The sequence below is a fragment of the Mobula hypostoma genome, chromosome 2 (assembly GCF_963921235.1).
Source record: "Mobula hypostoma chromosome 2, sMobHyp1.1, whole genome shotgun sequence".
NCBI classification, from domain to species: domain Eukaryota; kingdom Metazoa; phylum Chordata; class Chondrichthyes; order Myliobatiformes; family Myliobatidae; genus Mobula; species Mobula hypostoma.
In genome coordinates this window covers 62,089,782-62,106,138 of record NC_086098.1, presented here as the reverse complement: position 1 = coordinate 62,106,138, position 16,357 = coordinate 62,089,782, and the positions used below count along the sequence as shown (strand labels likewise).

The following is a 16,357-nucleotide window of genomic DNA, read 5'->3' as shown; positions in this document are numbered from 1 at the left end:
TTCGTTGGCTAGAATGGTTTATTAGCACAAAAAAATCAAGAAAGAGCATACTAGATTATTTCTCCACCATCCCTCATTACTGCAAACAAATTCCAGTTTGAAAGGTCAGGGAACTGCAGCTAAATTTCATGGGTCTGTTGATGTTGTGGTTGAACTCCGAATGAACTGAGGAACAACTTTCTGCTGTTTAGCTCAGACTTTGTGTCTTGTAGTATACAGTAACTGCTCACCAACCATTGGAGGGAGCTGATCACCAAGGTGGACTGGAAACTGATGCAAGGTGGCAAAAAAGGGTATTGATATCCTGCACCTTGTTGAACAAAAAACTGACCACATAATCTCAGAATTAGCCAATATTCAGAAGTTGGTGCTTGTTTAAAAATAATGAAATCTTGTTACCTCCTGGTTTGAAATTAGGCAACTCTTTAATTTTAGGTATTATCCACAGTCTTACAAAACAATTTGTTAGACTTACTTCCCAGCCAGCATTGGAAAGGAAAGAACCTTCCAGTTTCCGGTTCAGTTGGAATGAAGACAACCTGGAGAGACCTTGCTTTCATGGAGACAGTCTCAAAGGATATGATAATGAAAAAAGCAAACGAATTATAAATGTCAACGACCGCTACTGGCTCTGTTGTCTGAAAATCTGCAATGAGAAGTATGTAATTTTATTCTATAAACAATGCAATCATTTGGAAATTGCAATTTCTGAATTTGACTTTGCAATTAAATTTCAGAATTATTAAATTCCATGAAGTATTATTCAGTTTAGTGAGAGATCTATCCATAAGACTAGTTAAGTGTAATCTAACACAATTTTTATAAAAGAGAACACAGGGGCTTCAGGATTAGGTCCCTATTGTCCCTCCGGTCTGCTCTACAATTCAGTTGAATCATGATCAATCCTGACTTGAAATCTGCTTTCCTGTTTGAGACCGATATCCCTTAATTTCATAGATATAGAATGATTCCCACAGATTGGAAGGCATCAAATGTAACATACTCCTTAAGAGAGGAGAGTCAAAAAACACAAGGTGCGGATCAGTTAGTCTGGCATTATTAGTTTGGAAAATGCTCAAAGGGAACATAGAGATAAATGACAAGATTGGGCAGAATGCGCATTGATGTGCAAAAAAGAAATCACCTTAGAGCAGATTTAGGATATAATGAGCAGAATGTAACAGGAGGAATCAGTAGACAGGGTGTATTAGGACTGACAGAAGACCTTCAATGTGTACTAAACAAAAAGTCATACAGCAAAATTAGACCAAGTGAGATTGAAGTTAATATGCAGATGTGGTGGGAGGTCATAGCCGGGAAGGCGTTGGAGGAATCAGTGCTTGTTTCCCAGCTGTTCATAATGTAATGTTTGTAGAGACACCTACTGAGTTCCTCTAGCAGATTGTTTCTTGATCTATTATTTGTGATCTGGATGAGAAGAGAAGCTGTAATATATTAAGATTTGTTGAGATACAAATTTGGATTGCACTATGAGTCATGAGGAGGATGCAGAGAGGCTTCAGAAGTATATATAGGCAAGCTAAATAATGGTGAAAAGTGCATGGTTATTTATTTTGATAGGAAAAATGTTTTTTTTAAATTTTAAATGGTATGGGATTGAAATACGCTGGTGTTCATGAGGACCTGCGTATCCATGAACTCAAACACTGAAAGGTAATGTACACGTACATCAAGAAATTAGGAAAACAAACAGTATGTTGATATTTATTGCAAGAGGATTTGAGTACAAGGGTAAAGACATCCTATTGCAATTAGGCCATAAGACATGGGAGCAGAATTAGGCCATTGGGCCCATTGAGTCTGCTCCGCCATTCAATCATTACTGATCCCATTTTTTCCCTCCTCAGAGACACTGCCCGGCCTTCTCCCCGTACCCTTTGATGCCTTGTCCAATCAAGAACTTATAAAGCTCTGCCTTAAATACACCCATCGACTTGGCCTCCACACCTACCTGTGATAATAAATTCCACAAATTCACTATTCTCTAGCTAAAGAAATTTCTCCACATCTATGTTTTAAATGGACATTCCTCTATCCTGAGGCTGTGCCCTCTTGTCCTAGACTCCCCCAGCATAGGAAACATCCTTTCCACATCTACCATGTCTAGGCCTTTCAACATTCGAAAGGTTTCAATGAGATCTCCTTTCATCTTTCTAAATTCCAGCGAGTATGGACCCAGAGCTATCAAATGTTCCTCGTATCATAACCCTTTCGTTCCCAGAATTATCCTTGTGACCCTCCTCTAGACCCTCTCCAATGCCAACACACATGTTTTCTCAGATGAGGAGTCTAAAACTGTTCACAATACTCAAGGTGAGGCCTCACCAGTGCTTCATAAAGCCTCAGCATCACATCCTTGCTCTTGTATTCTAGACCACTTGAAATGAATGCTAACTTTGCATTGCATTTGCCTTCCTCACCACTGACTCTACCTTTAGGTGTTCTGCACAAGGACTCCCAAGTCGCTTTGCATCTCAGATTTTTGGATTTTCTCCTTATTTAGAAAATAGTCTGCACATTTATTTCTTCTACCAAAATACATGACCGTGCATTTTCTAACACAGTATATCATCTGTCACTTTCTTGCCCATTCTCCTAATCTGTCTTTTCTGCATCCGACCTGTTTCCTCAACACTATCTGCCCCTCCACCAATCTTCATATCATCTGCAAACTTGGCAACAAAGCCATCTATTCATAGAAACATAGAAAATAGGTGCAGGACTAGGCCATTCGGCCCTTCGAGCCTGCATCGCCATTCAGTATGATCATGGCTGGTCATCCAACTCAGAACCCTGTACCTGCCTTCTCTCCATGCCCCTGATCCCTTTAGCCACAAGGGCCATATCTAACTCCCTCTTAAAAATATAGCCAACGAACTGGCCTCAACTGCTTCCTGTGGCAGAGAATTCCACAGATTCACCACTCTCTGTGTGAAGAAGTTTTTCCTCATCTCAGTCCTAAAAGGCTTCCCCTTTATCCTCAAACTGTGACCCCTCGTTCTGGACTTCCCCAAAATCGGGAACAATCTTCCTGCATCTAGCCTGTCCAATCCCTTTCGAGTTTTATACGTTTCAATAAGATCCCCCCTCAATCTTCTAAATTCCAGCAAGTATAAGCCTAGTCAATCCAGTCTTTCATCATATGAAAGTCCTGCCGTCCCAGGGATCAAACTGGCGAACCTATTCCATCATCTAAATTATTTATATACAGCATAAGAAGAACTGGTCCCAACACCAATCCCTGCGGAACACCACTAGTCACTGGCAGCCAACCAGAAAAGGATCCCTTTATTCACATTTGCTGTCTCCTACCAATTGCCAATGCTCTAACCATTGCCAGTAACTTTCCTCTAGTACCATGGGCTCTTAACTTGGTAAGCAGCCTCATGTGTGGCACCTTGTCAAAGGCCTTCTGAAAGTCCAAATATACAACATCGACTGCGTCCCCTTTATCTGTCCTACTTGTAATCACCTCAAAAAATTCCAACAGGTTCGTCAGGCAATATTTTTCCTCAAGGAAACCATGCTGATTTTGTCCTATCTTATCCTGTGTTACCATCCTTAACAATTGACTCCAACATCTTCCCAACCACTGAAGTCAGGCTAACTGGTCTATAATTTCCTTTCTGTTGCCTTCCTCCTTTCTTAAAGAGTGGAGTGACATATGTAATTTTCAAATATTCTGGCACCATACCAGAGTTCCATGATTTTTGAAAGATCATTACTACTCCCTCCATTAGTTCTCTACTGCTGATACTTTAAGAATTCATCTGGTCCGGGAGACATATGTACCCTTAGGTCTTTCAGCTTTTTGAGCACCTTCTCCCTTGTAGTCGTAACTGTACTCACCTCTCTTCCCTCACGTCCTTCAACATCTGGCACACTGCTAGTGACTTCTACAGTGAAGACTGATGCAAAATACTTACTTAATTCATCTGCCATCTCCTTGGCCCCCATTATTGTTTTTCCGGCCTCATTTTCTAGCGGTCCTATATCCACTCTCATCCCTCTTTTATTTTTTATACACTTGAAAAAAGCTTTCACTATCCACTTTCATACTGTTTGCTGGCTTGCTTTCATATTTCATCTTTTCCCTCTGACTGATTCTTGTAGTTCTCTAGGTTTTCAAAAGCCTTAAAATCCTCTGTCTTCCCACTAATTTTGCATTGTTGTATGCCCTCTTTTGCTTTTACGTTAGCTTTGACTTCCCTTGTCAGCCGCGGTTGTACTATTTTGCCATTTGAGTATTTCTTTGTTTTTGAAATACATCTATCCTGCACCTTCCTCATTCTTCCTAGAAGCTCACACCATTGGTGCTCTGCTGTCATTCCTGCTAGCATCTCTTTCCAAATTACTTTGGCCAACTCCTCTCCAATACCACTGTAATTTCCTTTACTTCTCTGAAATACTACTATGATTTTACTTTCTCCTATCAAATTTCAACCTGAACTTAATTATATTGTGATCACTGCCACCTCAGGATTTCTTACCCTTAAACTCCCTAGTCACTACCAGTTCATTACATAACATCCAATCCAATATAGCTGATCCCCTAGTAGGCTCAACGACAAACTACTCTAAAGATAGCCTCAAGATTCAGGGGAGTAGATTTAGGATGGAGATGAGGAGGAACTGCTTTTCTCCAAGAGTGGTGAATCTGTAGAATTCTCTGCCCAATGAAGCAGTGGAGGCTACCTCAGTAAATATATTTAAGGCAAGTTTGGATAGATTTTTGCATAGCAGGGGAATTGAAAGTTATGGGGAAAAGGCAGGTAGGTGGAGATGAGTCCATGGCCAGATCAGCCATGATCTTATTGAATGGCAGGAGTAGGCCAGATGGCCTACTCCTGCTCCTATTTCTTATGTTCTAAAAAACCATCTCGTAGGAAATCAACACACTCACTCGCTTGAGATCCATTACCAACCCGATTTTCACAATTGACATGCATGTTGAAATCTCCCATGACTATCACAACGTTGCCCTTTTGATGCACCTTTTCTATTTTCTGTTGTATTCTGTGGTCCACATCCCTGCTACTGTTGGGAGGCCGGTATATAACTGCCATCAGGGTCCTTTTACCCTTGCAGTTTCTTAAGTCAACCGACAAATATTCAACATCTTCCGATCCTATGTCACATTTTTCTACTGATTTGATGCTATTCTTTACTAGCAGAGCCACACCACCCCTCTGCTTATCTTCCAATCCCTCCAATACACCATGTAACATTCAGCTCCCAACTGCAACCATCCTTCAGCCATGATTCAGTGATGGCCACAGCATCATACCTGACCATCTGTAATAGTGCCACAAGATCATCCATCTTATTTATACTTTGTGCACTGCAATATAACACTTTGAGTATTGTATTTGCTACCCTTTTTGATTCTGCATCCTTAATGCACTGATATTCACACTGTTGTCTGCAATTTTGTCCTATCTTCTGCCTGCCCTTCCTGACAATCTGACTAAATGCTATCTTTGTTTTTTACCATTCTCCTATCCTGAGTCCCTTCACTCCGGTTCCCACCTCCCTGCCAAATTACATTAACTGTCCCTAACAGCTCTAACAAACCTGCGCATGAGAATATTTGTCTCCCTCGGGTTCAGATCCAACCCACCACATTTGAATAGGTCATACCTCCCTGGAAGAGATTCCAATCATTGAAAAATCTGAAGCCTTGCCTCCTGCACCAGCTTCTCAGCCATGCATTAATCTGCCAAATTGTCCTGTTTCTACCCTCACTGGCATGTGGCACAAGCAGCAATCCAGAAATTACTACCCTGGGGGTCCTGCTTCTCAGCTTTCTACCTGGCTCTCTAAGTTCCCTTTTCAGGACCTCTTTGCATTTCCTTCCTATGTTATTGGTACCAATATGTACAAGACATTTGGCTGCTGTCCTTCCCTCTCCAAAATGCTGTGAACGTGATCCAAGACGTCCCTGACCCTGGCACCAGGGTGGATAAGAGCCCATCTGGGATATAATTCCATTGGAAGGATTTCAACAAATATTTACTAGATTAATTTATGAGAGAATATGGATGTAGAAAGGATATATTGAGGTACAAAGAATATATAAGACATCAATCAGTTCTGGACCTATTTTCTTGAGTGTAGAAGAACAAGATGTTATTTCATTAAAATGTTCAATATTTTAGCAAGGTTGGAGATGCAAGTCTGCAGATGCTTGGAATGTTGAGCAAAGAAACAAGTTAAAGGAGGAACTCAGCAAGTGAGACAAAGGGATAGTTGACGTTTCAGTCAAGATCCTGCATTAGGTCCTGTGATATATTGACTATCCATTTACCTCAACAAATCCTGCCTGTCCCATTGAGTTCCTCCAACAATTTGTCAACACGACTTAAAAAAAAAGATTGAGAGGATTTCCCTGACATGAAGCATCTAGTGCAAGGGGTTACAGACACAAAATAAGGAGGTGGTCATTCAGAGCTAAGTTGAGAAGTAATTTCTTTAATGAAAAGGATGTTATGGAGGCTCAGTTACTGAGCATTTTTAAATAGAGATTGGTAGACTTTTGCATGCTAATAAATTTTAAAGCTTATATGGGTAATACAGTAAAGAGGCATTAAGGAAGAAAATTGGCGGATCTTATTGAATGGAAGAACAGGCATGCTTCTACTACTTTCTAATGTTTTAATAATTCCCTTAATGACTTCGTTTGAACTCTGCTTTAAATATACTTAATTAAACCTTAATTAAACAGCCATAGCCAGTAAGCTATAGAATTGCTATGATTTACAATCCACTGCAGAAAGCATTTGCCCCTAGAAGCTAAATAAGTTTTTTTTTAATTCAAAATTTTCTATAGAACAGGTGTGATAAAATTCTATAATAAAACGTAAGAAAGCTGGAAACCAACAGTAAGCCAGACAGCATCCTTGAAAAGTGAAACAAGGTTAACATTTCTAGCCCTCAGAGGGAAGATCTTTGACTCAAACATTTGCTCTTTCCTTTTCCACAGATACTGCCTTACTTGGAGATTTCTGTGCAATTTCTGTTTCGTTTCAGATTTCAGCAATTATTTTGATTGTTGTAGTGAAATTCCATACTCTGTTTATATTTTAAGATTTTTAAAAAATGTGTATTTGATTTATGCCTTTAAAATATTGAGTAGCTGGCAGTTAGGTACTTGGTATTTTTTATATCATACTTGTCTGTGCTTGAATGTATTCTCACTTCTGGACTGAGCCTTCATTGTGTGGCAGATGGAAAGTAAACAAAGTGTTGTATTACGTTTACTTATTACAGGTGCGTTTTTCTGGGTGAGTAGAATGTTCCAAGATATGACAAGTCATGCACATCGCAATGTAAATTCTTTCATCGCATTAAATATTTTAGAGTTGTGAGGGTTTTTTTCCCTATGAAGATGTATCATTTTAAAAATCAATTAATGAGATATGCCTATAGATTATAACAAATACTGCATCTAGGCCTGGTGTAATTCATTACTTATCAATAGATATTGATAAATGATTCTACTTCATGCTCACAGACAAATATTTTCATCATTACTAATCAATTATTTATTATGTATAAAACACAAGACTAATGGGGAGGGTTTAAACTAGGTTGGCAGGGGGATGGGAACCAGAGCAATATGACTGAGGATGGGGCAGTTGATATGCAAGTTGATGCAGTGTAGTGAGGCTGTGAGGAAGAACAGGCAGATGACACAGCAAAACTGCAATCAGTGGGATAAGTTGAAGTATAATGTGGGGGCAAAGTCAGAAATGGTGATGAATACAGGACTGAAAGTGTTATATTTGAATGTGCTGTATATGGAATAAGGTAGATAATCTTGTAGTGCATTTAGAGATTGGTACTGTAGGTATGACATTTTGAACATCACTGAATTGTGGCTGAAACAAGATCATAGTTGGGAGCTTAACATCCAAGGTATTGAAATGACAGGCAGGTAAGCAGAGGGGGTGGGGTGATTCTACTGGTAAAAAGTGAAATCATATCTTTAGTGGTGACATAGAATCGGAAGATGTAGAATCCTTGTGAGTAGAGCTAAGAAACTGCAAGAATAAAAAGACCCTGACGGGAGTTATATACAGGCCCTGAACTTTAGCTAGGATATTGGATATAACTTTCAATGGGAGATCAAAAAGGCATGTAGTAAGGATAATGTTACGATAGTCGTAGTGGATTTCAATATGCAGGTAGATTTGGAAAAGTAGGTTGGTGCTGAATCCCAAGAGAAGGAATTTGTAGAATGCCTGTGAGGTGGATTTTTAGAGCAGCTGGTGTTTGGGCCAGCTGGAGGAGAGGCAATTCCGGATAGGGCTGAAATGGCTAACACAAGGGGGTATAGTTTTCAGATGCTTGGAAATAGGTACAGAGGGGATGTCAGGGGTAACTTTTTCACACAGAGCATGGTGGGTGCATGGAATGCACTGTCGGCAACAGTGGTGGTGACAGGTACAACAGAGTCTTTTAAGAGACTCTTAGATAGGTACATGGAGCTTAGAAAAATAGAGGGCTATGCGAGAGGGAAATTCTAGGCAGTTTCTGGAAGGAGCTGTAATGTGCTGTAGATGATTATGTTTTATGTTCTATGGATTCAGTGTTGTGTAATGAACCAGATTTGATTAGGCAGCTTAAGGTAAAGGAACCCATAGGACACAGTGATCATAATATGACCCTGCAGTTTGAGAGGAAAGGAAGAAGATAAAGTCGGATGTATCCGAATTACAGTGGAGTAAGAGGAAATACATTGGCATGAGAGGGGAGCTGACCAAAGCTGATTCACGTGGGACACTAACAGGGATGATGGTAGAATAGTAACAGCTCGAGTTTCTGGGGGCAATTCAGAAGGCGCAGGATAGATACATCTCAAAAGATGCAGAAGTATTCTAAAGGCAGAATGCACAACTGTGGCTGACAAGGGAAGTCAAAGCCAACATAAAAGCTAAAGAGAAGGGATAGAGCAAAAATGAATGGGACATTTGAAAATTGGGAAGCTTTTAAAAATGAACAGAAGGCAACTATAAAAACCATAAGGAGAGAAAAGATGAAATATGAAGGTAATAATAATATAAAAGTATGAAGCAAATGAAACACTCAGCGCTATCACCTTACATTCGTCTGGGGGAAACCACCGTCTGCCCGCTAAACTGCATCTCATGTTTGCGTAGATGCTGTGTAATGCACCCCGGTACAAACCCCACAAAGTAAAATATCTGACAGTACACACTGTACGATTAAATGATTACACTTTATAAAAATTACTGTGACTATGTGGTTAGTAGGGAAACAAATATAAAAGAAAAAGGCACCACACTTATCAGAGTTAATCAGTTTGTGCACAATCGTTGGAGCTCAAGAAACAGAGTCTTCTCTCCACCATTTGATCTCCTCTGAACTCCTCGACCCGCGGACTGGGACCAACCACGATGGTCTACCAGAGCGCTTCCCGCACGTCCTTCCTCTTCGCCGAATTCCCACGCACTCACTCAGGTCCCCACACATACAGATAGAATAACATGACTTCCATTGGTTAGTCCCCTGTTATCTATAATTATAACCCAAGCATCGCAGCTACAGAGAAACATTACCTCATCATTTAACATTACAGAGAAGCCATTTCATATAATACTACAGAGAAGCCATTTCATTAGCCTTAGCAGTTAACATTACTGAGAACTCTGCACCAATAATATAATAGAGGACACCAAAAGTTTTTTTTTTCAGATATACAAAGAGTAAAGGAGGGACGAGAGTGGATACTGGACTGCTGGAAAATGACAATGGAGAGTTAGTAATGGGGGACAATTGTAATAAGTATTTTGTGTCAGTCTTCATTGTGGAAGACACTGGCGGTATACCAGAAATTTAAGAGTGCCGGGGGCAGTAGTGGGTGTAGTTGCTATTACTAAGGAGAAGTAATGGGAAACTGAAAGGACTGAAGGTAGGTAAGTCATCTAGACCAAACGGACTGCACTCCAGAGTTATGAAACAGGTAGCTGAAGAGTATATGGAGGATTTGTATTGACCTTTCAAGAATCACTAGGTTCCAGAAGACTGGAAAATTGCAAATGTCACTCCACTTTTTAAGAAGGGATGGCGGCAGAAGACAGGAAATTGTAGGCCAGTTAGTCTGATTTTAATGGTTGGGAAGATGTTGGAGTCCATTATTAAGGATGATATTTCAGGTTACTTAGAGGCACATGATAAAGTAGGATACAGTCAATGTGGTTTCCATAAAGGGAAATCTTGCTAGACAAATCTGTTGGAATTCTTTGAAGAAATAACTTGCAGGATAGACTAAGGACAATCGGTTGATGTTGTAAACTTGGATTTTCAGAAGGCCTTTGACAAGGTGCCACGCATGGGGCTGCATAACAAGAGGAAAGATACTAGCATGGAAGATACTAGAAGCTTAGTTGACTGCCAGGGGGCAAAGAGTTGGGATAAAGTGGACCTATTCTGTTTGGTAACTATTAGTGTTCTGCAGGGGTCAGTATTTGGTCCGTCTGTTTTCTCATTATATGTCAACAATTTGGGTGATGGAATTGATGACTCTGTGGCTAAGTTTGCAGGTAATACAAAGATAGTTGGATATGCAGGTAGTGTTGAGGAAGCAGTGTGTCTGTAGAAGGATTTGGACAGATTGGGAGAATGGGAAAAGAATTGGCAGATGGAGTATAGTGTCATATGGTCATGCACTTTGGTAAGAGGAATATAGGTGCAAACTATTTTCTAAATAGGGAGAAAATTCAAAAATCAGAGGTGAGAAGTGTCTTGGGAGCCCTTGTACAGGGTTCCCTAAAGGTTAACTTGTAGGTTGAGGCAAATGCAGTGTTACCATTCATTTTGAGAGGACTAGAATTTAAGAGCAAGTAGTTGATGCTGACACTTTATAAGGCATGGGTCTGACTGCAGTTGGAATATCTTGAGCAGTTTTGGATCTTTTTGGATGTGATGGCATTGGAGAGGGTCCAGAGGAGGTTCATGAAAATAAATCCAGGAATGAAAGGGTTAACGTATGAGAAGCATTTGAATGTTCTGCTGGAATTTAAAAGAATAAGCACCTGTTAACACCTCTCATTAACACCTATCGAATATTGAAAGGCCTAGATTGAGTGAATGTTGAGAGGATGTTTCCTATACAGGTGTCCCCCGCTTTTCGAATGTTCGTTTTACGAAACCTCACTGTTACAAAAGACCTACATTAGTACCCTGTTTTCACTTTCAGAAGGTGTTTTCACTGTTACGTAAAAAAGCAGCGCGTGAAAAAATCAGCGCGCGATAAAAGGCAGCGCGCCGCGCGCCTCGAGCAGCTGCTCTCCCCGGATTCGGAACTGCATTCTCACTGGCATTGCTTTAACACGAGCCTGTGAGCAGCCGTTTGCAAGATGAGTTCTATGGTGTCGGAAAAGCCTGAAAGACCTCGTAGGGGTTTTACACTTAGCGTAAAACTAGACATAATTAAGCATTTTGATTGTGGTGAATGAAGTAAGGACAACGTGAGCTTGGCTTGTGGAAGCTGACGAAGATGATCTTGAAGAGGTTTTGGCTTCCCATGACCAAGAACTGATAGATGAAGAGCTGATGCAATTGGAAGAAAAAAGGATAACAATTGAAACCGAATGCAGTAGCGAACTGAATGTGAAGCAACTGCATGAGATTTTTGCTGCAATGATAAAATATGACTTTAATTTTGAAAGGGTACGTAGGTTTAGGGGTTATTTGCAAGATGGTTTGAGTCCTTACACTCAAGAACTGTGTGATGGAAAAGTGCACGAGGCTCAGCAGTCAAGCAAGCCTTCCACATCAGCCACAGCAGATGACGAACCTCGACCTTCGACATCGAGGTGGGCAGAGATGGAAGATGACCTACCTACCCTAATTCCAGTGTCCCACCGCCCCAACCCCCAGGCCACGAACAGATACCGATTTGCGGAGAATGCAGTGGCAGCCGGGAGGCACACAGCACATCTTTAAGAAAAAAGCCGAAATAAACATGCTAATTAATTAGGTGCTGCCCGACACGTAATTGTCGGCCCAGATCAGAGACGACGCAATCGGAAATCAGCACTAATCTGGGCCGACAATTACATGCCGGGCGGCACCTAATTAATTAGCATGTTTGTTTCAGCTTTTTTCTTAAAGACGTGCTGTGTGCCTCCCAGCTACCACTGCACCCCTGCATGCCTTGTGGCAATGTATCGGTGCGCGGCCTGGAGGGTGGGGGCCACTGCACTACCCAGACTCTGATGACTCAGTCTAACACACAATCATCAGTGTGCTTGGCGCTGTCCCGATTCCGGTAGGTGATACTATACTGTACATACATTATTTCTACTTTATATAGGCGGTGTATTTTTACGTGTTATTTGGTATGATTTGGCAGTTTGAAGGTTACTGGAGAGCGCTTGCGTTATGTTTTCGCCAACAACGCTTGCGTGAGATTTTCTGCCGACGGTGCTTGCGTGAGATTTTCGCTCTGGAGAACAGCGCAGTAATGATTGTGGAAAAGTATTTCTATTTTATATAGGCTGTGTATTTATCATATCATTCCTGCTTTTACTATATGTTACTGTTATTTTAGGTTTTATGTGTTATTTGGCATGACTTGGTAGGTTATTTTTGGGTCTGCGAATGCTCACAAATTTTTCCCATATAAATAAATGGTAATTGCTACTTCGCTTTACGACATTTTGGCTTACGAACCGTTTCATAGGAATGCTCTACCTTCGGATGGCGGGGGAAACCTGTAGTGCCTTTTAGGACAAGAGGGTGCAGCCACAGACTAGAGGGATTTCCATTTAGAACAGAAATGAGCAGGCATTTTGTTAGCCGGAGAGTAGTGAGTCTGTGTAATTCATTGCCACGAATGGCTGTAGGGGCTTAGTTACTGAGTATATTTGAAGCAGCAGTTGATAGGTTCTTGGTTAGTCGGTGTTTCAAAGGTTACAGGGAGAAGGCAGGGGAATGGGGTTGAGCGAGATAATATATCAGCCAGATGGAATAGTGGAGCAGACTTGATGGGCCGAGTGGCCTAATTCTGCTCCTATGTCTTATGGCCTTATTTCACAATGAGGTGTACAGCATTGTATTTCTGTGACAAGACTATATTTTCCAGGATTGAACTTCGAATAATTTCTGTGCATTAGGTATACAGGTTTCCCCCGCCATCCGAAAGTAGAGCATTCCTATGAAATGGTTCGTAGGCCGAAATGTCGTAAAGCGAAGAAGCAATTACCATTTATTTATATGGGAAAATTTTGTGAGCGTTCGCAGACCCAAAAATAACCTACCAAATCATGCCAAATAACACATAAAACCTAAAATAACAGTAACATATAGTAAAAGCAGGAATAATATGATAAATAGACAGCCTATAGTCATAGTCATAGTCATATTTTATTGATCCCAGGGGAAATTGGTTTTCGTTACAGTTGCACCATAAATAATAAATAGTAACAGAAATAGTAATAGTATTATTACTATTAGTAAACAGTAATAGAAATAATAAATAGTAATAGAATAGTAATAGAAAATAGTAATAAATAGTTAAATAGTAATATGTAAATTATGCCAGTAAATTATGAAGTAAGTCCAGGACCAGCCTATCAGCTCAGGGTGTCTGACCCTCCAAGGAAGGAGTTGTAAAGTTTGTTGGCCACAGACAGGAATGACTTCCTATGACACTCTATGCTGCATCTCGGAGGAATGAGTCTCTGGCTGAATGTACTCCTGTGCCCACCCAGTACATTATGTAGTGGATGGGAGACATTGACCAAGATGGCATGCAACTTAGACAGCATCCTCTTTTCAGACACCACCGTCAGAGAGTCCAGTTCCATCCCCACGACATCACTGGCCTTACGAATGAGTTTGTTGATTCTGTTGGTGTCTGCTACCCTCAGCCTGCTGCCCCAGCACACAACAGCAAACATGATAGCACTGGCCACCACATATAAAGTAGAAATAGTTTTCCACAATCATTGCCGGCACTGTTCGCCGAAGCGAAAATCTCATGCCAGCACCGTCGGCAGAAAATCTCACGCAAGCGCTGTCGGCAAAAACACTGCGCAAGCGCTCTCCAGTAACCTTTAAGCTATGAAGCTGCCAAATCATACCAAATAACGCGTAAAAATACACAGCCGATATAAAGTAGAAATAATATATGTACAGTGTAGTATCACTTACTGGAATTGGTTCAGCGCCGAGCCCACTGATGGTGGTGTGTTTGACTGAGTCGTCGCAGGCTGGGGCGGTGCAGTGGTCCCCACCCTCCAGGCCGCCGACCGATACATTGCCACAAAGCATGCAGGGTTACAGCAGTAGCCGGGAGGCACACAGCACATCTTTAAGAAAAAAGCCGAAATAAACATGCTAATTAATTAGGTGCCGCCCGACACGTAATTGTCGGCCCAGATCAGTGCCGATTGCCGATTTCATCGCCTCTGATCTGGGCCGACATTTACGTGTGGGACGACACCTGATTAATTAGCATGTTTATTTCATTTTTTTTCTTAAAGATGTGCTGTGTGCCTCCCGGCTACCACTGCATTCTCCGCGATTCAATATCTGTCCGCAGCCTGGGGGTTGGGGTGGTGGGATACTGGGGTATCATCTCATCGTCGTCTGTTTCCATTAGAGCAGGCGGCTCATCTTCTCCTATGACTGCCCGCCTCGATGTCGAAGGTCGAGGTTCATCGTCTGTTGTGGCTGATGTGGAAGGCTTGCTTGACTGCTGAGCCTCACACATTTTTCTATCATACCGTTCTTTGTAAGGACTTAAACCATCTTGCAAATATCCCCTAAACCTACGTACCCTTTCAAAATTAAAGTCGTACTTTATCATTGCAGCGAAAATCTCACGCAGTTGCTTCACATTCATTTCGCTACTGCATTCGGTTTCGATTGTTATCCTTTCCTCTTCCAATTGCATCAGCTCTTCATCTATCAGTTCTTGGCCATGGGATGCCAAAACCTCTTCGACATCATCTTCGTCAGCTTCCACAAGCCAAACTCACGTTGTCCTTACTTCGTTCACCACAATCAAAACGCTTAATTATGTCTAGTTTTACGCTAAATGTAACACTGTTACGAGCTCTTTCAGGCTTTTCCATGACCTCAGAACTCATCTTGCAAACGGCTGCTCACAGGCTCATGTTAAAGCAATGCCGTTCCGAATCTGGGGGAGAGCGGCTGCTTGGGGCATGCGCTGATTTTTTTCGTAACAGTGAAAACACCTTATGAAAGCGAAAACAGGGTACTAATGTAGGTCTTTCGTAACAGTGAGGTTTCGTAAAGCGAACGTTCGGAAAGCGGGGGACACCTGTATTGGGGTTACGGCTAAGAAAGTTAATTTGATGCGGTTGCAAGAATTGCAATGGATAGTGAAACTGTATAATATATGATTTGTTTTGCTTGCCATTGGTTAATAATGGTGAACATATTTGTCTATGAACATGATGCAGAATTGTTTATCAAAGTCATATCTCAGAAAGTATATGTTGTCATTGGAGAGAGTCCAGAGCAGGTTCACAAGGATGATTCTGGGAATAAAGGGGTTAACATATGAGGAGTGTTTGGCAGCTTTGGGCCTGTACTCACTGGAGTTTAGAAAAAACACGGGGATCTCATTGAAACCTACTGAATGTTGCAAGGATTAGGAAGGGTGGATTGGGAGAGGATGTTTCCTATGGTGGGGGTATCTAGAACTAGAGGGCACAGCCTTAAGATACAGGGGCAACCTTTTAGAACAGAGGTAAGGAGGATTTTTTTTAGTCAGAGAGTAGTAAATCTGTGGAATGCTCTGGCACAGGCCAAGTCTGTGGGTATATATCTAAGGCGAAAGTTGATCGTTTCCTGATTGGTCAGGGTATCAAAGGATATGGCGAGAAGGTAGGTGTACGGGGTTGAGTGGGATCCAGCATCAGCCATGATGGAATTGTGTAGCAGACTTGATGGGCTGAATGGCCTAATTCTGCTCCTGTGTCTTGTAGTCTTATAGTCTATTGATGAGACAATCTGAAGATGCTGGAAATCAAAGTAATGCACGCAAAGTGCTGGAGGAACTCAGCAGGCCAGGCAGCATCTATGAAAAGGAGTAAACAGTCGACGTTTTGGGCCAAGACCCTTCGCTAGGAATAGGGAAAAAAAGAGATGAGAAGAGAGAGTAAGAAGGTGGGGGAGCGGAGGAAGAAGGAGGATGCTAAAAACCTGAATTAAAACCTGGAAACTACAGAAGTCAGACAGCATCAGCATACATGGTAGGTGGCGTGGTGAAATAGGGGAAACAGTCACCTAGCCAGCACCTAGAAAGTGATCGGTCAAAGGCTGAATTAGCTCTTAT

At 41.5% G+C, this 16,357-nt stretch overlaps 1 protein-coding gene across 2 annotated transcripts in view; it reads left to right on the top strand.

Moving 5' to 3' along the window:
* taf1b (TATA box binding protein (Tbp)-associated factor, RNA polymerase I, B) overlaps positions 1–16,357 on the top strand; it is a 118,100-nt gene that overhangs the window by 100,123 nt on the left and 1,620 nt on the right. For both annotated transcript variants that reach the window (XM_063037834.1, XM_063037837.1), the window contains exon 14: positions 436–658. In XM_063037834.1, coding sequence (XP_062893904.1) covers positions 436–658 — 223 coding nt within the window. The remainder of the gene's footprint in view (positions 1–435; positions 659–16,357) is intronic.